This window comes from Coffea arabica, chromosome 1c (genome assembly GCF_036785885.1).
Source record: "Coffea arabica cultivar ET-39 chromosome 1c, Coffea Arabica ET-39 HiFi, whole genome shotgun sequence".
Classification (NCBI taxonomy): Eukaryota; Viridiplantae; Streptophyta; class Magnoliopsida; order Gentianales; family Rubiaceae; genus Coffea; species Coffea arabica.
In genome coordinates, this window is record NC_092310.1 from 12,528,978 (window position 1) to 12,551,493 (window position 22,516).

Consider the following 22,516-nt stretch of genomic DNA (forward strand, 5'->3'; position numbering starts at 1 on the left):
CTTATATTTGTTATCTTTAGAATTATTTATCTTACTAAGGGTGATCCCGTCGATTATTACTGAACAGGATAATGCGAGTCTCCAACGGTTCCCCACAGAGGAGGAAATTAGGTCAGTCGTTTTCCAGTTGGATGGTGAGAGTAGTTCGGGTCCAGATGGCTTCAAGGGGACTTTTTTCACGACTTGTTGGGAGATAGTGCAGGTGGATATTGTCAGGGCGGTTGGTGATTTTTTTGCAGGAGCGGAGCTACCCTGGGGCTATACGTCTACATGGTTGGCTTTGATTCCCAAGGTTCCCGGGGCTTCCTCTTTCTCAGAGTTTCGCTCGATTAGCTTGTGCAACTTTATCAATAAAATCATTTTCAAACTGTTAGCGAGGCGCTTGGAAAACGTGCTGCCAAAGATAATTTCGCCGCAACAGAGTGGCTTTGTAAAGGGTCGGCGAATCTCGGATAATATTTTGCTGGCCTTAGAGATGTGCTTGGCGTTAGGGAAGAAGGTGCGGGGATCTAATGTTGCTCTCAAACTAGACATGGCCAAGGCGTATGATAGGGTAACTTGGAATTTCCTCATCCAAGTTATGAGACGGTTTGGATTTGGGGAGCAATGGCTTGACATGGTTTGGAGGCTGATCTCATCGTGTCATTTTTCGGTTCTGGTTAATGGGAAGCCTTGCGGATTCTTCCAATCCTCTCGTGGGTTGCGTCAAGGGGACCCTTTATCCCCGGCCCTATTCATTATTGCAGCGGAGGTTTTGTCTAGACGCTTGAATGAGCTACCTCGAGACTCGAGGTTTGTCCCATTCTTGGTGTCGCGGGACTCTCCGCCGCTGACACATCTGGCCTATGCTGATGACGTCATCGTTTTCTATAATGGTGGAAAGCGGTCCTTGGAGTGTGTCAGGGAGGTGCTACAGGGTTATCAGGAGGTGTCAGGGCAGCTGGTGAATGTGGCGAAGAGCTGTTTTTTGGTTGGCAAGAAGACTTCGGTGGCTCGCAGGAAGATAATTGCTCACGTCACTGGTTTCTGTCCTAGATCTTTACCGGTCACGTACTTGGGATGCCCGTTGTTTGAGGGGAGACGAGTGAAAGCCTTATTTTCTGACTTGCTGACTAAAGTTTCCCAACGGATTGCCTCCTGGCATGGTCGGTGGTTATCTATGAGTGCTCGGGCCCTATTGATTAAGCATGTATTGTCGTCCATGCCTATTCATCTTCTTGCGGTGATAGAGCCCCCAAAGGGGGTGATTTCTGATCTGAGTGGGTTTTGGCGAGGTTCTTTTGGGGTGAGACGGAGTTTGGAGCGAAGCGGCACTGGTCGAAGTGGGAGAATTTATGTTTTCCGGTGGAGAAAGGAGGGGTTGGTTTTCGGTCTCTTCAGGCGATTGTGGAGGCTTTCTCCTGTAAGCTTTGGTGGATGTTTAGACATGGGCAATCTCTCTGGGCGCAGTTCATGAGGGCTAGATATTTTGGGCCTCTGCATCCAAATCAAGGTCCGTTTCCTGTCCAATTGTCTGCTACGTGTAAACGTATGCTTAGCGCCCGTACAACCATGGAGCATTGGTTGTTGTGGGATCTCTCGAGAGGGGAGGTGGCTTTCTGGTGGGATAACTGGAGTGGGCTAGGCCCATTGGCGTGGAGGTTTCCTGAGGAGGCGTCGGATGCAAGGGCTACGGCTTTTTTACGAGAAGGGAGATGGGATTATTCGGCTTTGGCATCGGTGCCCGCAGTGGTTAGGGACGCTGCCCAGGGATCCTTTTTCTGTTTTAGGTTGGATCCAGATACCCTAGTTTGGTTACGGGATCCTTCGGGAGTTTTCTCGATTAGGTCGACATATCAACTTGTTCGCCTGGCTAGGGCTCGCTCCTGGGTTTTCTCTTTCTTTTGGCATTCCTTCATCCCGCGTAAATTGTCTTTCTTTATGTTGCGTTTAGTGAACGGCCAGTTGCCGATGGATGACGTGCTCGAAAAGTTCCAAATTCATGGTCCTTCTAAATGTCACTGCTGTGTGCTTGGCCAGTTAGAGACGATGGAACATGTTTTCTTAACAGGGCAGCTAGCCTCTGCGACATGGGCGTTTTTTAAGCATTCTCTTGAATTATCTACATCGGCTGCCACGGTTCGTTCCCGGTGCGCCACTTGGTGGTTACTCCCCGTGAAAGGTAAGGTTATACGCTGGTTAATGCGTATTCTCCCAATCCTCATTTTATGGTTTCTATGGCGGGCCAGGAATATGTCCAGGTTCGAGGGTCGCAAGATTTGTGGCTCGCAAGTTCGGGCTCTTATTGTACATGAGGTAAGAATGCTTGTCAGAGCCCATTTTCCGGGTATTACGGTGCTTGGCCAATGGGATGAACTTCTGAAGGCCTTGTCTGTGGTTCGGAGGGCTTTAACTGCAACGGCGGTCAGGTGGGCTTTCCCTCCGACGGGCTGCTTCAAGCTAAACACTGATGGTTGTGCCACAGAGTGAGGTAGCGGGGGCAGAGGGGTGATTAGGGATTCATGTGGGAGGTTGATTGTTGCTTTTGCGGATTCATTTGGTGGTGTGGACTCTTTGCAGGCGGAGGCTCGCGCACTCCTCTTGGGGCTTCAATTGGGGCGCCAAGTAGGGGTCTCTCGGTTAATTGTAGAATCTGACTGCCTGGTTCTGATTAAGTGTTTAAGGGGGGAATGAGGAGTCCTCGCAGGGATTCGGCCTATAGTTCGTGCTATTCGGATGGGTGAGCCAAGCTCTCACCACTTCTGCCATTGCTACCGGGAGGGGAATACAGTGGCGGATTCGCTAGCGGCATATGGGGCCATGTCAGGTACTCGAGTTATTTTTACTAAGGGCTCACAGTTGCCGACTCGTACTAGGGGACTTTTGGCTTTGGATCTGCAAAATTTTTGTAACTTCCGTTTTGCTTTTAGGGGCTAAGGCTTTTGCTTTATCCCAGGCTATGTTTTCAGTCTTTCATTAATAAAATTTCCTTTATAAAAAAAAAAACATGTTATGTTGCCGAGAAAGTTTTGATCTAATAATTAAAGCTGAAATTTTAGAAAAAAAAAAACTTATATTCTGATGCAATGAATTTTGGAGATGCTATTATAGAAAACCAATTATATTTGAGGATCTACTTGTCCTTTGAAATATTTTTAAAAAAAGATTCGATCACCTGAAAATGGTCGTTCTTTAATAAAAAGATTTAGCCACCAGAAGATGGTCATTATTTCAAAGCTTGGTATGATTGTTTTTAATATTTTAATCAAATAGGATGGAAACCTAAAAAGTACAAGGATTAAGCCACTGCTATCTAATGCCTGATATATGGGACCCCTAGCCTGTCTAACCTCAGGAGAACTTTAATCCTACGTGGCAGAGATGCTTCCTCATTGTACAACACATCGTGGCCCAAATGAGCCGAAGCAATTGCATCAGCGACCATATTCGCTTGACGATAAACGTGACTGAGTGTCGTTTCCAGATTCGTCAGTATAGATCGTATCCTCCGTAGAGCGTTGCATAGCGGCCAGCATGCCAAAGCCTCCGAGGCGACCATTCGAATGAGAGCCTCAGAATCGCTCTCTACCCTTACCCCTGTTAGATGCCTTTCCTGACAATAGGTTAGCCCTGCCAGTAGAGCCAGTGCCTCAGCATGTACCACACTCGCCTCCCCGAACTCCTTGTAGAAGGCAAAGATCATCTTCCCTTCGCTGGACCGAACTACGCCTCCTCCAAATGCTCCAGTTGATGTGATACTCGCATCCGTGTTCAGTTTCAGATAATGCGCAGGAGGTTTGACCCATGCCACCAGGGAAGGCCGTCGCACCGCTGCCGCACGCCTCCCTTTAGCCCAGACACAATCCCGTCTCCCCGAAACGAACGCCCTAGCTTTTGTGAGTCCCCCAATTGCTCTATTAGGTTTCCCACTTGCCATATAATACTCTCCGCGCTCATCCTCGATCCCTTGAACCTCGCATGATTCCTAACTCTCCAGATGAACTACAGGGTCACCACAGGAATAATCACCCGTATATGGTTCTCATTCACCATCCGATGGGATAAGAACCATGACTTTAGCAGGGGGAAATCCCGTGGAACCCCCTCCTCAAAATCCCGAATTGTTTGCCGAAATGTCCCCAGACAGATGAGGACACTGCCCCAGACCCAAATAGATGCTCCCCTATTTCCCGAGCCCTTTCGCAGCAAGAACACCTGGACCCCAAATGAATGCCCTTCTGCTGCAGTTGGTCATCCAGGGGAATCTATTTGTTTACCAAACGCCAGACGAAGAAAGAGAGCTTCTTTGGTAAAGCAGAACTCCAGATGTACTTGCTTATCAGCGATACATTCCTCTTGTGGCGAACCTCCTCCAAAGCCACCGATATCGAGAAATTGCCAGTGGGTGACCCTTTCCAAACTAGTTAATCCTTCAACGTTGGGAAGATTTGTAGTTCCAGGACCATGGATACATACTGCCCTGGTAGCCATTGCCGAAGACGTGCGACGTCCCAACCATCCTGTAAATATAGCTCGCCTACAAACACACAAGGCATATTCGACACCCCCAGAAACTGAGCTAGTGGAACATCTGTGCACCAATGATCTTGCCAAAAGTCGACTAGGCCTTTACCCAAACACCAGCGGCTCCTTTCCTTAGCAAAATCGTGAATCTCCAGCAGGCGCCGCTACGACGCTGGTGGTCGTTCCACCCTAGCAATGGCCGGGTGGACACCTTTAACATATTTGCAGTGCATAAAGTCTGCCCAGGCCGAATCCTTCCTCCGCAGCTTCCACCATAGTTTGCACGAAAATGCCCGTATCCTATCATCAAATGCACAGAAACCCAATCCACCTTCTTCCTCTGGAAAGCAAACTTTCTCCCAGGCCGCCCAGTGCACCCTCTTTTCTGTTGTGGAGTGGTCCCAGAGGAAAGCGTTGCAGATTCGCCCCAGAGCGACAGTCACCGGTTTGGGAGGTTGAAGTACCTGGATCAAATGCATCGGAATCGAGCTAAGCACATGGCGAATGAAGATTATCTTACCTCCCATGGTTAGCATCTTAGAACTCCAATGAAACAGCCGTTGTCGCAGCTTCGTTAGCAACCCATCAAAGTGCACACAGCTAATCCTGCCCTTTACCAGCGGAACCCCATGGTACCGAAAAGGTAAACTTTGCTCACGAAACCCAAGAATAGACTGTACCAGCTGTATCTGTTCTGCTAATGCCTCGGATGCTGGGGAGAATGAGCTCTTTTCCATATTGACCTTTTGCCCTGACCATGCCTAGTACCTCGCCAAAAAACCCTTAATTGTAGTCAATGCATCTGTCGAGCATCGTATGAAAATCATGATATCATCTGCAAATGCTAAATATGGCACTCGTGAACCATCGGAGATGAAAAACCTGTTCTCCTGAGCCAGTAGCAGGTCATGAATCCCCCGTCCCAAGAACTCGGCCACAAATAGAAATAAAACTGGTGACAAGGGGTCCTCTTGTCTCACCCCCCGCGTCGATTTAAAATACCCTGAAGGCTCACCATTGATTAGTACCGAGAACCACGAGTTTGAGAAAGTCCGGAAGCATAAATCCACCACGTGTTCATGGAATCCAAACTGGTGAAGCATGAAGAGTAGAAAAGGCCACTCTACCCTATCATACGCCTTTTCCAAATCCAATTTGAGAATCAGGTTCGGCTCCTTCAAACGTCTATCCAAGTCTTGTGCCATCTCTTGAGCCAGCAAGATATTATCGGTAATACCCCGACTTGGTACGAACCCCGTTTGCCAAGGTGATATGATCTGCAGGAGCACTTTGTTGAACCTTGATGCCAAGACCTTGGAGATAATTTTGGAGTTTACGTTACATAGGCTGATTGGGCGGAAATCCCGCCATTGGCAGGCTCCCTCCACCTTGGGAATGAGAACCAAAAGTGAACTTGACCATCCCCTTGGTTGTCCCACTCCTTGAAAGAACTCCTTGATCGCCGCCACCAGGTCGTCCTTTATAATTGGCCAGCAAACTTGGTAAAAGCCCACTCCAAAGCCATCGGACCCCGGAGCACTATTGACCTCCATCGAGAACACAATCTCTCAGATTTCCTCTGCTGTCAGAACCTCCTTTAGTTTGTCATTGCTCCCACTCTCAACCGATGGAACCGTAAAAGGAAGTTCCGGAAAGCCTTCTCTATACGTAGATTCCGATGTAAACAATTTAGCATAGAAATCTGTTGCAGAGGCTTTAATATGTCGCACAGAGTCATACCATCGACCCTCCTCAACCTTAATTCTCGCAATAAAATTAGAGCTCTTTCGCTGACGAACCATGGAGTGAAGGAATGAAGTGTTGGCCTCTCCCTCGCGAAGCCACTTAACTGCCGCCTTTTGCCGCCAGAACTCATATTCGACGGCCAGTTCTCTATTATATTCTGCCCTAGCCGCATTGAGGCAGGCCCTGGTGGAATCATTCCTACACCGATCATACTCCTCCTCTCGCAGTCTGTATGCAGCCTCTGCTGTCTTAACCCGAGAGGGTATATTACCAAATACCTCCTGGCTCCATCCTCTCAGTTTTTCCCGTGCTTGTACTAGTTTGTTGAAAAAAGGGATATACCCACCCCTGGTACATCCATCCCCCAAGCCCCGCTCACTACCGAGAGGAAACTGGGATGTGGGGCCCAAACATTAAGATACCAGAATGAGAAGGACGGGCCCGTGCTGGGGCACATTTCACCAGCAAAGGTGCATGGTCAGAGCCCCCCCGAGCTAGGTGTGACACCTTGGACACAGGGTAAGCCGCCAGCCACTTATCATTGATCAGTGCGCGGTCCAGCCTTTGCCACATTGACCCATTTGTCCAGGTGAATTGCGACCCGTCAAAGCCCATCTCCGACAACCCGCATCGAAACATTGAGGAATTAAACTCCTCCATGTTTCGCAGGTTCGGCGGGGACCCTCCGGCTCTTTCGTTGGCCGAGGAGATGACATTAAAGTCCCCAATGGCCATCCATGGCTGATTCATCGACTCCCCTATCCCCTCTAGCGCCTCCCAGAGTGGGCGTCTCGCCACCCTGGTACACTTGGCATACACAAAGGACACAGCGAAAGATGCGCCAAACTCAAAACAAGCCCTTACGTGCACTAATTGGTCCGCCCGTTCGACAGAGCCTAACTGCAACCTTGAGTCCCAAAGCATCCAAATTTTCCGATCGACAAAGCTCCTTGCCTTATCAAACTTTAGTTTACGCCGTACAATTTCCAATTGACCTGCTTCTGACATAGGCTCCAAGAGAACCAGTAGACGAACCGAGTTTTCTCGACACATTTTGCCCAAATATCGGAGAGAGTCCGCGCGGGATGCTCCCCGGATATTCCAACATAATGCGCTAATTGGGTTTAACATAAGACTGTAATGCATACGAAGTTTGGGGTTCCGACAATACCTGGTTCAAAAAGGTACCCTTGCACGGACGGCCGCGCCTCCTCTGACTATTGGTTAGTGTTTCACTCGCTGCTACCGTCTCCCCGTCCCCCTCGCCTTGTACCACCACTCCTGCCACTCGTAAATTATTCCACCTGAGGTTCAACTCCTCGTAGGACTCCAAAAGCTGCTGCCTCGTGATGGGCCCAGCCGCTAGGTTATCTGCTGACAGCCTACGTGGCAAGTCTCGTCATCGTAGAATATGCGGAGATGCGCTCAGGGACTCTAGCATGCTCCCATCCTCCTCCTCTGCCCCCAAGCTCTGCAGGGCAGTGAACCGATTTTGTCCCCCTCCCGTGAAATCCTCCACCGACGGCGTCTTCGGGATCGCCCCCGAGCCACCCAAATCAATCACCAACCTGTCGTCCACCTCGATATTCACCCATGCGTTTTCAGTGGCTTGCTCCGTAGCCTGTTGCACCACGACCTGCTGCTGTTGTTTTACTTGCAAGACTGGCGCTGTCGATGTCAGCCCAATCGGTTTCATGACCTCTCCATCTTTCGTTTTATCCCTTACCTCCGTGGCCAACAGCGCCGCATCTCCTTTCCCTTCCCTCGGCAATGGTTTGTCCTGCAGCACCATAACTTGCTGCTGCTGATTTCCATGCAAAGCTGGCGTAGGAAAGGCTATCCCAAGTAGCATCAGGTCCTCCCCGTTATCCTTTGTCCCTCTCACCTTCGTGACCACCAGCGCTGCCTCTCCTTCCTCCTCCCGCAGCAATGGCGTGTCATCAGTGGCAACCGTATTTGGTTGCTAAAGGAGACGTTGTGGGTCTGCTGTCGTCGCCATCCTTCCCGTTTCTGATGCCACTCGTTGCACATATCTCCGCTGCTACTGCTGGCCAGTAACCGCTGGCTGCAAAGATGGGTCATTTCGAAAGCACAAACCAACCGCGTGGCCAAACATACTACAAAAGGAGCAGTACTCAGGCAATCCCTCCAACTCCACCGGCTGCCAAAATCCATAGTTTTCGTCACCTATCCTGACCCGCTGCACTGGTGACGCCGAGATGCAGAGTTCCACCAGTATGCGCGTTACAGAGAGACGCCTGAGATCACTGGTTGCAGCGTCTACTCTCAACGGTCTCCCGAATGTTGCAGCAAGCTGCAGCAGTTGTTGTTTTTGAAAAAAAAGTATGGACAACTCAGGAAAGGCCACCCACACCGGTGCAATTGCCAACTCCTGATTTGCCTTGAACTCCAAAGACCATTTGGATATTGACATAGGAGAGCTGCGTACGTACCACACCCTTCTCGCGAAGAGCCTAGTGTAATCTTCCTCCAACGTCGGCTGACGCAACACATGCTTTTGATCCAGCAAACCTACCACACATTCCCCTTTAAGGCCTAGAGATGTGATGAACTTTTTGATGAGTTCCATTGGAGGCCTGGTGAACGCAAACATCCCCACAAGAGCATTCTGGAAAGGTTCAGCAAGCTTGGCGATATCCTGTTTTGTGAGGCGGAGAGCAGGTTCTCCCCTAAAGGTGGAGACCTCTCCCAACGCACCTGAGGCTGCAGCAGCAGCCCCACCCGAGACAACCGCCACAAACGACCTGCTCTGCGGTGGCCCTCCCTCTGGAGGCGATTCCGACGGCCCATTGGCCGCCATGTACTGCAGTTAGGAAAATCCTAGTTGTCTGCTGAGATCCAAAGTTTTTGCTTCTAATAGGCTATATATGATGGTTATAAGTTGAATCATAAGTTAGGGTTGAATATTATGTTCACTGCAACTGAATTTTTCATGAAAATTCAAACTCGAGATGACATTAGAGATAACTATAATGAAGAGTTTAGTGTAAAGGAAGCAATGATATAAATTAACCTAAGCTATTTTATTTCCTAATTCAATATTAATGTAGTTAAATAGTGTGTAAAAGAAAAACTAAAAAGGAACTACCAAAAAGTTTGGTATGATAAATTTGCTTATGGCTGCAAGTACATAATTCTGCTATGTTTAGAATTATTTCTTAGTTGAAAATAATATTCTCTACATATTTCTCAAATATGCTCTTGACGTAGCAATATTGAGAGACAATTTGAGAAGTATTATGTACTTATTGCATGCTAGTTCTAGTTCATTCCCAGAAGTGAATGCGACTAAATTTCAATTTATTAGTTATGGTTGCTGTCATGACTATGATTTTGGTAAATATATATTTTACTATTAAAAGAGAAAAAGTTACGACTTGAAGTGAGATAATAATGATAAGGACAAGAAAGTAAGGATTCTGAAGATAAATGTCTCAAAATACATATGAGAAATCAAAATTATAATAACATCTTCACATGACCGATTTCTTTAAACACCCTAAAGGTGTATGATGCTTGATTTAATTTATGATAGTAATTGACTTTTCTTCTTGAAGAAGAAATGGATGTTAAATATTTGGGATCAAAGGATTATGGTGATAATATTTGTCCCATAAGAATTATGGTGACAATGATATGTGTCTCATTAATAAGTACCACTATATACACTATATTCCAATGAGTGAGACAAACATAATCAGTTGTAATGTTTAAGTGATTGAAAACTCCAGAAGAGCCACTACTATATTTCTCCATGTAGGAGAAAAGTTTATCATAAATAAAGCACTACTTTTTACCATGTTTCGAAAAATTTATTAAATTTGAATATCCATTGAAATGGATATCAAATTGAGACACTAAATGAAACAATAATAGAGATCATATTTAGAAATCAAATGAGATAAAGGTTAATTATATCATAATAACCATTCGAGAGAGAAATGGTTATCGATATAGTTGTCTTCATTCTTATTTGATTTATAGTTATCACCTGCAATAAACCAGAAGTTTACTGATCTCAATGGATATATGATTTGACGAAAGTGAAAATATTTGAGAGTTGACAAATATTTATACATATCCCCTTTATAGTATATATGGCGCTCTAAAAGAAATTTAAAATTTATGTTGGGTATGAATCATCTTTTACGATTAAATATTGTAAAATATTGATGGGTGATCTATTGAATGATTTATTTATTTTGATGAGCTACGATTTCCGATATTAGGGGGAGGAAAAAATCAATCGAAAGGAAATCATCTGAAAAATTGGATTTCCTCGATCCTCATACAAAATAATGTGAACTAGAAGTTCAAGAAATTCTTCATTTGTAGAAAGTTATATTTATCGACTCCAGAAGAGTCATTAAATCAACTATTCCTGCAGGAAATACTGTAATTAAAATTGATATCTCTGAAGGATATGCACAAGTGCTACAAATAAATTTAAGGCCGGCCTACCTAAATAAGGTATAAATTGATTTCAAATATCTCCGAAAATTAAATAAATATCATGACAATATTCAACCTCTTGAAGAGGTCACTCCTGAAGAGTCAACTCCTAAAGAGAATGAAATCATAGAAAATTTAATTGAAACCCAATGAAATGTAGCACTTGATATTATAGAAGTTGATCAGGATCATGAATCTAGATCGGTTGATGAATGTCGGTATAGAAATGATTGGGCAAAGTGGAAAGATGCAATTCAATCTAAATTGGATTAAAAGAAAAGTTTTTGGACTTGTAGTCCAAACATCTGAAAGTGTAAAGCAAGTAGCCCAAGAATTTTCACAAATATTTGGATACCAATGATCCAATATATCCATGTGTTTTTATCAAGAAAAATGGATCAAATTTTGTGATAATTGCTGTTTATGTTGATGATCTAAATTTGATTGGAACTCATGAAGAGATTCAAAATAGTGTTGAATATTTGAAGAAAGAATTTGAGATCAAAGATTTTAGAAAGACAAAATTCTGTCTTGGCTTACAAATTGAGCATTTGAAAAGTGAAATTTTTGTCCATAAAACTGCTTATACCTGAAAGGTATTAAAGCGGTTTTATATGGATAAGACACATACATTAAGTACTTCAATGGTTGTGAGATCATTAGATCCTAATAAGGATCCTTTTAGACCGCGAGAGGAAAATAAAGAGATATTTGGTCCTGAGTACCATATCTCAGTGCAATTGGCGAAAAATATTGGATTGCGACCATTAAAAGATCTCAAATAATATTTGCATTAGGGGGAGAAATTAATATACAGGAATAATGTACTCTTTTTCCTTGACTAGGGTTTTTGTCCCGATAGGTTTTTCCCTAGTAAGGTTTTAACGAGGCATATTCTTTATGTACTGGACATCCAAGTGGAAGTGTTATGAAACAACTAAAAGTGTGGATGTCCCTTTGTATTCCCAAGAGGATTAATTCATGATTTATGACTACATTATGTATAGAAGTTACAATCCATAAATCTATTCATGTAGTGGAGAAACTGTTTCATAAGTTTCTTCATATTCTTGTAGTAGTGGGTGTTTAATAGGATTAATGTACCTTTAATCTTGTAGTACCTATATATAGAGGTACATTGACGCTCTTTGAGAGGACTTTTATATTAGTTGGAATAATAAGATAATCACTCTCTATTTCTCTACTTCTTTCTCTAATATCTCCAATATTTCACTTGATATAATAGTGGTTTATTTTATTAGTTTTACAACATTCTCTTATTTTTTTCTCATTTTTCTTTGTTTTGTTTGTTGTGGTTTGATCTTTCAAAACTATTTGGCTTATTTTTTTTGTGCTTGTAGACTAAAGATTGGGCCAAAAGAATTATTTTATGTTAGGTTGATATGTTATTTTTGTTTGGGTTTGTGGCATGAGCTTGGAGGCTCAATCCTAGTTTCCTAGTTAGTTTGAGATAGGGTAATTTAGATTAGTTTTCGTTGGGCCAAAATGGTTCGGCACAAGACAGATTAAAAATTAAAAAAAAGTCCAGATTGTCATTTTGTCATGTAATCAGAAAACGATTTTACAATTCTACTCTTGATCTTTTGAGTAATTTTATTGTGGCTCTAAAAGTCTTGGATTTGTTTTATTTAGGTCCTTAATTTAATTACATTTTGATCACTGAACTTTATTTTTGTTTAATTTTGAGCTCTAGTCTTTTTGAGAATTATGATTTAACCCCAAAATTTTTTAAATTTTTTGTAATTTAGTCCCTAATGTTTATTATTTCTCAATTACAATTGCTTCTTTTCTTTAATTGTTAATTGTGTTTCATTTAAATGCATTTAATTTATAAGTTTTTGTTGCTTTTTGTTTATTTATAATTTTTTGCAATAATAAGAGGAATTTAGTATATGTTTTCATTTTTTTTCAAAGTATTGTGAATTAAATTGGTACATTGACCCGTTTGTTAATTTTTGGAAAAAGTGACAACTTCCCATCATTCTCACTTAGTCACTACTTCAAGGGAGGTACTCCTATTACCCTTTAAATTCTTTTATGTGCTCTATGTACTCTTATGTATTTTTATGTTTATGTGTTTTTTCTTTTACTTATTTACTTTAAGCTTTTATTCATTTTTATGCATGTTTAATTTATGTCTTGTAATTATTTCGAGGGTATTTAAATGCTCAAATTGTAATAGATAAGTAATATCCTTTTATGAAAGAAATGTAATTAGATAGCTAATGTAATAGATAGATTTTATTTTTTTGCAAGAAATGTAATTAATTAGATAAATGTAATAGATAGGTTAGATAGGTTTATTATGTATATTTTCCCTTTTAAATTGTAGTTAGAGCCTCCAATGTAATAGTTAGGTATTACGTGCATGTGTACTTATGTGCTTATGTGTTTTATTCGCTTTCTCTAGGATTTTACATCTAGATATTATGCCTATGCATTATGTGCTTTACATGTTTTTTGTGTTTTATGTATTTATATGTTATGCTCTATATGTTATATTTATTTATCATGAGTGCATGATGTTACCACGTTAGTCTAACATTAGTTATAGCTCTTTTCCCCAATTTTTCACTAGTCCAACACTAGTAAGAATTTGTACCAGCCCTTTCCGATCGCTGCTCCACAAACCACCATGCCGCCATCCAAGCTCGCAGTAAGGATCCTGTACCAGCCACGCAACACACACCCCCAAAATATCCCCAGACTTCCATGGCAACCTGTCCCGTTGCAAACACATGCTCAATAGATTTGCAAGATGGGTTCCGACAACAAAGACACTTCGACGGCATTTGAAAACCTAGCTGGCAGAGGGCATCCGCTACCGACAACCTTCCCCTCAATAAGCATAACATGAAGAAAGACACCTTCAGCGGTATCGATGATGCCAGACGTGTGATAGAACCGCAGAAGTGTTGCAGGCTTGACGAACCTCCCCAAAAGCCGACGCTAGCGTGAATTTCCCAGATGTTGATGGCATCCACACAGGCTCAGCTGCGCGACCACCTTCAGGTATCGGATGTTGTAAGATTAAGGGGATGATCCCTGGTGGTAAGGCCCGCGATAGCAACTGGGCGTCCCATGTTCCATTTGTGATAAAGTCCCCAAAGGAGAGATCGGGGATGACTGTCGAGCTGAGAAACAAAGCACCATTGCCTACCCAATTGTCGTACCAGAAGTGACAGGCACCCCCTGTGACGTCCCGAAAGAATGAGTACGCGGACCCGAAATTTTTTTTAAGTTTCTAGGGTTTGTTTTATTGATCGCCCGCCTTTCCGACATTCTCTTTATTAGAAAATTCTCCAGATAATTTTTATGAGTAAATATAGTTTTTAAATGATTTTTCTAGTATCGGTTAGTTTTTGAGAAATTAAGAGCGTATATGGACGTGGGATCCACTAGTGCGAAAAGTTCGGAAAAATTCGGCCAATAAGGTTAAGTTTCGGATACTGTGTGAAATTTATCGGGTATTAAGAGATAAGTAGAGGATGTTAAGTGATTGATGTGAGAGGAAAAGGAAGGGATAGGAATGCATTAATTGAGGTGACAAGTGTCACCATTTCATTGGGTATGGCTTATGACAACTATTCATGGTTTTTGACTTTTGACCAAATTGGTTAAATATCTAAAAAAATTAACCAAAAATCTCTTATTCTTGTCTTCCTCTTGGCCGACTTTCTTGAGCTTCAAAAGAGAGAAAAACTCTTCAAGTTTTGGCTTTCATCTTGCTTCAATCAAACCATCCAACCTTCTAAACTTGTTTCTACTCCATAAAACCTCTTCACTTAGTGATAGTGAGTTGTTTGGAAGCTTAAGGTGATAAGTTGCTCTCCCTCTTGTTTTACTAAGGTGAGTGGTGGATGAACCCCTTTCCTCCCTCTAATGATGTTTAATTTATGTTTAGTAGTGGCATAAGAGGCAATTTTATGGATTAATTCTTGATTTGTGGTTGAAATGATGAAGTTTTATTATTTTGGGGATTTTTTCTATTTTAATATAAGCATGATTGTGTGGCTATCTAGGATGATTAGAAATGGTATATAATGACTTAAGGAGGTGGGAAAAGTGAACAATTGCAACCAATTTCTGGTTTGGGAAAAATTTCAGCAAGTTAGGGTTTTTGGGTTGCACAATCTGTCCGAATTTTTAGCACCTAGTTAGAGGCCGAATTGGCCTTGTCTCAAAACATGAAAGTTGTAGGTATTGATGTGTTTGAGGTGCCTGTAAAATCTTAGGTCATTTGGAGTAGTGTAGAGTGAGATATGTCGATTTTACTGTAGCTGTTCTGGGTTGATCAGAATGTGCAAACTGTGTTTGTAATCGTCTGTTTTGACTGGAATTGCTTTGGATTTGGATGTTGGTGTCTTCTTATGAAATGTAGCTTGAGGTCTTAGCTACCGCATGCCTTTGGAATCAATGCATTTGGACCTGTATAGACTGAGTTGGACTAATTACAGCATGGTGTGATTTGTAAACCTGCAATTACGGTTCTGGTTTGGTATTCTGTATTTTTGACCTGTTTGCAGTCAAACCTGGGTTGAGTGACCTTCTGTAATGTTGTAGCCCTGTCTTTTATCTTCGAAACGGTGTATCTTACACCCCCATCCGATAATCGTAGTGCCAATGGTGCCAAAATCACTAAAGGACATCAAATCTGTTTTGGGTTTTAGGGCTTGGATTCGGACAAGATAATGGTTTATGACGAATGGGTTCTGAGCCATGGAGGTGAGTGACCTCAAATTACTTCTAAAGTTATTTATGAGCCGTTTCTTACATTATTTACTTTTGAACTGTTTCCAAAGTTACTTTTGAAATGTTTTCTTGCATATCATGTGTGCTGGCATTTGAGTGTGCCTTGTTTGCTATATTTCTTGACTTCATGACTTGTATTTTGGTTGATAACGTGTTAAGCGCTTATAATGATTTCCAAAACGAGTTTTCGAGGCGAGTGTGTACTTTATCGCACTCGACCTCGATAAATGTGAAATTTTCGATTGAAATGTTACTTGCGCATGAATGTAAGCCTTTTGGGCTGAACTGGCCATTGCCCCTTGTTACCGGTCGTCTTGAGCCAGAAGCGGACTCGGTCAGGCGATTAGGAACTTGGGTGAACGTTTGGTATACTTGAGTATTACCTATGTAGGTTGGTGGAGCTTGGCCAAAAGCCAGGGACGGGGTGAATGAAATGAAATGAATGACCAAATGAGCGAGGAAATGTCAGGAGAATGAATGTATCCTTTCATGAATGTTACTATCGCTTTCCATTGTAAATGTTTCTTGAATTATTGATAATCCATATTTACTGTTTTGCAAATGATGTAGTTGTTTCCGGATTTATCATGTAATTTATGACATCATTGCTATATGACATCATTGAAATGAACTATTGTGAAACCGATTTGATTAATGATTTTCTGGTTACTCGCTGAGCTTTTAACTCACCCCAAAAACTATTTTATTCCCCTCCACAGGGCTCGTGGCGAAGGAAGGACTTGTAGTACTTGTGCACGTGTATGGATGGGCTAAACTTTGTACAATTTTGGATTTGGAATTATTTTATATATATTTGGGATTAGTTTCCGCTGCATTTGTGACATGTAATTATTGGAGACGGATGTATATTTGTGGACCATTTGATGTATATTTGAGATTTATATTGTAATTCATTTGAGGATTGTAGTGAACGACTGAGTCCCGGCGAGAGTTGGACAGGCGGTCCGCCGAACCCTGGGGTACGCCCTAGGGGGAGGTGGGGCTGTCACACCCCCATTAACGTGCCATAACATTGACAACTCCACCTGCTGACTAACATACCACATTCGTCTCCAAGTAGCCGTAGTAGATATTCTGAGAGGCACTTGACAAGGATGCTGCTCCCTACAGTACTTAGCTTGCATATAAGACGCCCAAAGTGAAGCTCCAGTCCGAAACCCCCACCACAACTTACATGAAAAGGCTCTGTAGACATCCCGAAGTCTTCGAAAACCAACCCCACCCTCCTCCACGGGGTAGCATAGCTGAGACCATCGTATCCAGTGGAACTTTGATTTTTCAGAGTTGTTTAAAAGGGTTTTATTTGTTTTCATTAAAAATATATTTTGAGTGATTTGATACACCAAAACTTAATATCAAGTAATGACTCTTTTTTCTAAAAACTCTTTTTGGACTTAAACCGTCGCATTCTCTAAATCCCATTTTAATCCCTTTTTCTTTATTTCAAAAGCTCATTTTTAAAACACCATTTCTCTTTTATTTTAAAAAATGGGGTACGACAGTTTGGCGACTCCACTAGAGATACTTCTAGTGAGTCCAAACATTTGGTTTAATTGATTTTTTTTCCTTTTTCTAACCCTTTTACATATCACATTTGGATGTTTAGGTTGCATTTTTTAAGAGCTTTTTGCATTTCATACTCGTATTCGCCCCTCATTATTTGCATATGTAATGAATAGTTTGTTTATTTTCATTTACTTAATTGTATCACGCTTTGCATTTTGGGGTAGGAGGTGATATTATTCTAGAACCTTCATGCGCGTTTAATGATGTTAATCCCTCACCTCAAAGGAGTACTTCATATGTACATATGCTATTCCTTTTTAACCCTTCATTTTATTTTCTTTTAATGATTGTCACACCACTCCTTCCTATTAGGATTAAAATCGATTCACTTAAACATGTGGTCGTACCACGACGTGCACGTAGCAATGTCTGGAAGATTATTTGAACCATCGACTAAGAGTCTTGGGATTGATGACCCTTTGTCCTTTTGTTTGAAGGTTTGGGGGTCTGAAATCTTATCGAATCTAGATGCATTAGTGAACCCAACTGTATGCATTCATATTAGAAATTGCCTAAAACAGAATCAATCTTACCCTATTAGGAACATTAAACATGAGAGGAGGGATTCTATCTCTTTTTCTTTACCTTATATTTCTATGTCATTTTATTACTCCAACGTGTTATGTGTTATTTATCAATTGAACTGACCTTTTTTTGTCTTTTCTTTTCTTGCATTCATGAGTTTTAGAAACAAGAGTCCTGACATGGTACTCTTTTAAGGGCCAACCTTATTCGATAGATTATTACATATTTAAATTACAGTTTTTTTCATTAATATTCTAATAATTGCACATTATTTTTAGGTCTACCCCGACATATAAAAATGATTCCTTTAGATCATGTTTAATTTCTGTTATTGCATATTTACTTTAATAAACTGACATAATGCATTAACCTTAGAAGGAATGCCATTTAGGAAATGCCATTTTTAGGATTATGCCAACCTTTTATTCCTTGGGTATCTAATCCTTTCTAGAATTTTCATATTTAATTTTGCCAAAATTGGAGAAGTGGGGCCCTAGATAAGGCATTTGATCCAGACTTTATGTTTCAGATGGACACTTCTCAACGAATCAGACAATTGTTAGTAATTCCAATTGAGGTTCGAAGGTGACCCACGTTTCTCTCTTCTAGTGAAATTCATTAAGTGACGCCTTACCTAGGACCGATCAGAGATTTTAAGGACATTGAATCAGACGGTTACTTGTTAGAGGTTTTGATACAATTATGGGATCCTAGTTGTTTAGCATTTAGAGAAGGAAACAGAGAGATGATTGTGACAATTGAAGAGGTAGATGGCTTTCTTAACTTCTTAGTACATGGCATAGCAGTGATATTCTCGTTTGCCTCCGGCAAGGTTGAGTTTTATCATTTCATTAGGTTAAAAGAGTCAGCAGTACAAGGGTTTGATCAGAATATAGATGTAAAGTTCTTATTTGACAGATTTGCACTAAGAGATGGGTTCAAGAGGTATTTCAAGAATTTTTTATTTGCATCTAAGACAATGGGGGAGCTCAAAAAGCCGTGGATATGTGGACTCGTCATGGTTGGGACGTATCCGTTTTCATGAAGGGTTAAAAAAATAACTTTCAAGATCACTAAGCTCATGTTTAACATTTTTCTTGGGATTAAAAATCGACAGTACTTCATAGTGCCGACCTTATTAGCCGATATATTTGTTGCCTGTACTAATTGTCAGAGATAAGTGAAATTCTTCCATGACTCGAATTTGATTCTGCGTATGTGGGTTATGGAACATTTAGAAGACTACCTATTTCTGATAGTTTACCCTTGATTGAATACAATTGGATAGTAATTCATCATAAAGGAGTCGACAGAAATAGTCTGCCGAGAAGTGCATTGGAATATCTGGATTTCTTGAAGACGTTGCCAAATAAAATAGTTAGGTGGGTTTTAGATTGGACCGATTGTTTCAAACCTGCTCTTCACACCAAGTTAGATTTTATCTCATTATTAGAAACTCAAGGCATCATGGCTTATACTTTGAAAAGGTTTCTTAGGCAGTTAGAACGCATTCAAGGATCACTACCCACACTTACTTTGATCGAATTCACTATCAATTTCGATAAGAAAATCTATCCGAACTAAATTCCAATGAAGATATCAATTATTGAATCTTGGGAAACATTATCTGATGATGAGCATAGTGCCTATATTCTAGACTTTAAACAGATGGCTTTTGTCACTTCACAATATTAAGACTGGTTCAGAGATTTTGGTGCACAAAGACCGCAAGCAGAGCAATTTGAAGAGGTTAAAAGCCTGATGGCTATCATTGAGGCAAAGGTTAGAGAAACTTTGTAATTGAAGCAATTCGTGGAGGCTAACAAGGATTTGGCAGAGAAAAGTAAGAGATCATACAAAGAAATACGAAAAAACAATAAGAATTGAAAAGAAAATGTGGTGAATTATATAATCAAACTGAACACATGAGAAATCCCTATTCTAGAGAGTCAAAAGATGCTGTAATAGATAAGTTGAAGAAATTTAATGACTTTGTAAGAAATCGCTTTTGAGAAATGATCTAGATAATGTACATGGGTTTCACAACTTTGGTAATAAAATGACTTTCCTCTTCTTGGAAAGTTCCTATTGAAAAACAGGTTTGATGAACATCTCATGCAAAAGTGTTGCATCATATTAGGCTGATCCTTGGCGTAAAAAGGGCACCCCTCATAGGATATACATTCGAATTATTTAAAGATTTACTAACTCATGTTTTTTCTTTTCTTTTGAATAAATTACAATAGTTTAATTAAAGAACGAACTTCTAAATAGATATCTCTTCTACATCTAGTTACTTCGAAACATAGTTACCCATAGAAATCCCATCATTACAAGATCCCACAACAAAACCTTGAAAAATCGAGTAAACATGAGTTCATACTCGAAATCGTCAGAAAGATCAGCAATAGTTACGTCATCAGACGCTGCAACTTTGGGGACCCAATTGCATGAGATGCTGATCAAATTCAATGAATTAAGCATGAAAATGGTAGCACAAAAGCGCATAATTGATCAACTTGTTTCGAACAGCAGTGGCGGTGTTCAGAATGACCAAATCCCTATTGGCGGTAATCAACCTAAGTCAGATATCCATCCACCCCACACATCCAACATTCAAGCCATATTTGTCCCACCTTTTTTAAATCCACCTAAGGGTGCCTTCACTTATCTCAACCCTGTTTTCAACAAACACCTCCAAGTAATACCTTGATTTACCCGACTAACAATCAAATTTTTCAAAATTATCCACAGATCAATCGAAATATCCCACCTAATCCTCAAGGACCAACCCCCCACCACAAAACCATTCATGTTGGATACCGTCTCTCAAGGAAAGGCGGGAATGGATGAATACTCTACTTTGATTGACAAAAATTTGTTAAAGAGATTGAACTGATTTGATGAGTTCATGAAGAACAATTAAGGATTGAACAAGTATAGAAGATTGGATTATAATAAGTTGTGCCTTTTTCCAGACATACAACTGCCTTTGGATTTTAAAACTCCAAAATTTAATAAGTATGATGAAATTGAGAATTCCAAGATGCATCTTAAAATATTTGCCAACATACTTGGTAAACCAATAGATGAAGAGAACTTGCTAGTGCTACTATTTCCTGAAAATTTGGAAGGCGATACTTTGGATTAGTATTCTAATTTGAAACCTGAAAAAATAAAGATTTGGTTGGATTTATCAACAGCTTTTGTAAGACAATATGAGTATAATTGTGAGTTTGCACCTACGTGAACGTGAACAACGCTAGAAGGAACCAAGAGGAAACCTTTCGAGGATCATAAAATCTATGCGAAATGATGGAGTAAATTGGCTGCTAAGAGTCTCTTATGACTGAGGAGGAGATTGTCAACACTTTTATCAAGACCCATGATCCACTGTATTTTGAAGAGATTTTTCGCATGACTGGAAGTTCGTTTATAGCTATTGTCAACAAACTTGAAGAATATGATAAGTTTGTGAAGGTAGAAAAATTGTTAATGTGTCACCTTAAAAGTATAGTTGGAAGCCCTGGAAAACCAAAATAATTGTGGAAAGAAACTCCAATTTAAGAAAAAAGGAGAAGCTATTTTTGTGTGTGATCAAGACCTCTCTTTTAGACCAAAATTTCAAAACTACCCTACATACTCATCTTCTTATCTATACAACTCAAACCCCCGATTGTTTATCATACCACTGTCAAGCCTTGTTGTCCCTGACCAAACTACATAAATATACCCACACTGTTCAAAATTTTTCAAATTATCTTACAAAGTCGTCCTCCCCTATCTATAACCCAAAACTAGCTCCCCCACATAACCCAACCCATGATTCTTCCCAAATTAGAAGAACCCCAATCCAAAACCAATTTTGAATTTTCACCAATTTAAGCTAACCTATAGACCAACTGTACGAACAATTTAAGGTTGCTAGTAAAATTGGTGCTATACCTCCCAAGATTTATCCGAGAGGCTTTTCTGTTGGCTACGATCCTCAGGCTATTTGCGCTTATCATTCTAGAAGTTTTGGTCATTCAATCGTCAATTGTTGGGTTTTGAAGTATAAAATCTAAGATATGATTGATGCTGGAGATATAATTTTAAAAAGAAAAGATGAGCAAGGGCCGAATATTAGCAAAAATCCTCTCCCTGAACATAAAGGTACTGTTGGAGCCATCACCCTTGATGAGGAGTTTGAAGAGCGTGTTCAATATATTACAGATGAAGTCAAAATAATTAGCACAACTGAGAAGCCATTCGTGCTAGAAGAGAAACCTCTGAAGTTAGGAACACCAAAGAACCTTTCATCTTAGCCTTACCACCTTTTGAATGAGAGTTATCAGAACCTGCTGTATTTGAATTTTTAGAGAAATCACCTATCCATAATCTACAAGAAGTGTCGCTGAATTATAGTGAGCCCACCATATTGATTGGAAATAAGGAGATGTCAAAAGAGAAGGTTGCTGCTATCACTAGATCTAAAAGAATTGTGACCGATTCTAAGTTCATACTCAATCAAAAGCCAAAGAGGATGTCCCATCACCAAAAATGTTTGTGACTGGAAGGGAAACGCTGAATTTCTTGAAACTGCTGAAGAGAAGTAAGTACAAGATTATAGAACAGTTGGATAAAATGTCTGCTTAAGTATCTATTTTGAATCTGCTTTTGACTTCCGAACCACATAGAGAGGTATTGTTTAAGATCTTGAGTGAAACTCAAGTACCTAAGAGCATGCCTGTTAAAAAATTCTTCCATGTCATTGAAAATGTTCTAGATTCCAATCACATCACCTTTTCTGATGATAACTTGACTCCAGAGGGGATCGGACATAATAAACCATTTATATATCAGTATATTGTAATGAAAAGTTGCTACTTAGGGTCTTGATAGATAATAGTTTAGTTTTAAACATCTG

The 22,516-nt window shown here is 40.8% G+C and overlaps 2 protein-coding genes across 2 annotated transcripts; one reads left to right on the forward strand and one right to left on the reverse strand.

Annotated features, from left to right (window-relative positions):
* Window positions 1–1,551: 1,551 nt before the first annotated feature.
* LOC140004610 (uncharacterized) lies at window positions 1,552–2,469 on the forward strand. The gene has a single exon (XM_072044723.1). It carries the CDS (start codon window positions 1,552–1,554, stop codon window positions 2,467–2,469), a length of 918 nt encoding a protein of 305 aa, XP_071900824.1.
* A 3,602-nt stretch (window positions 2,470–6,071) lies between these two features.
* On the reverse strand, window positions 6,072–7,302 carry LOC140004618 (uncharacterized). Its single transcript, XM_072044749.1, has 2 exons — window positions 6,757–7,302; window positions 6,072–6,641 (listed from the first exon to the last, which is right to left on the reverse strand). Exons 1-2 carry the CDS (start codon window positions 7,300–7,302, stop codon window positions 6,072–6,074), a joined length of 1,116 nt encoding a protein of 371 aa, XP_071900850.1.
* Window positions 7,303–22,516: the final 15,214 nt, after the last annotated feature.

Bases quoted from the DNA above. Each gene is read 5' to 3' on its own strand.
- LOC140004610 (XM_072044723.1), top strand. From the start codon at position 1,552: ATGGAGCATTGGTTGTTGTGGGATCTCTCGAGAGGGGAGGTGGCTTTC.
- LOC140004618 (XM_072044749.1), bottom strand. From the start codon at position 7,302: ATGTGTCGAGAAAACTCGGTTCGTCTACTGGTTCTCTTGGAGCCTATG. The intron at 6,642-6,756 runs GTGTCACACCTA...CCCACATCCCAG, and splicing joins CGGCTTACCCTGTGTCCAAG to TTTCCTCTCGGTAGTGAGCG.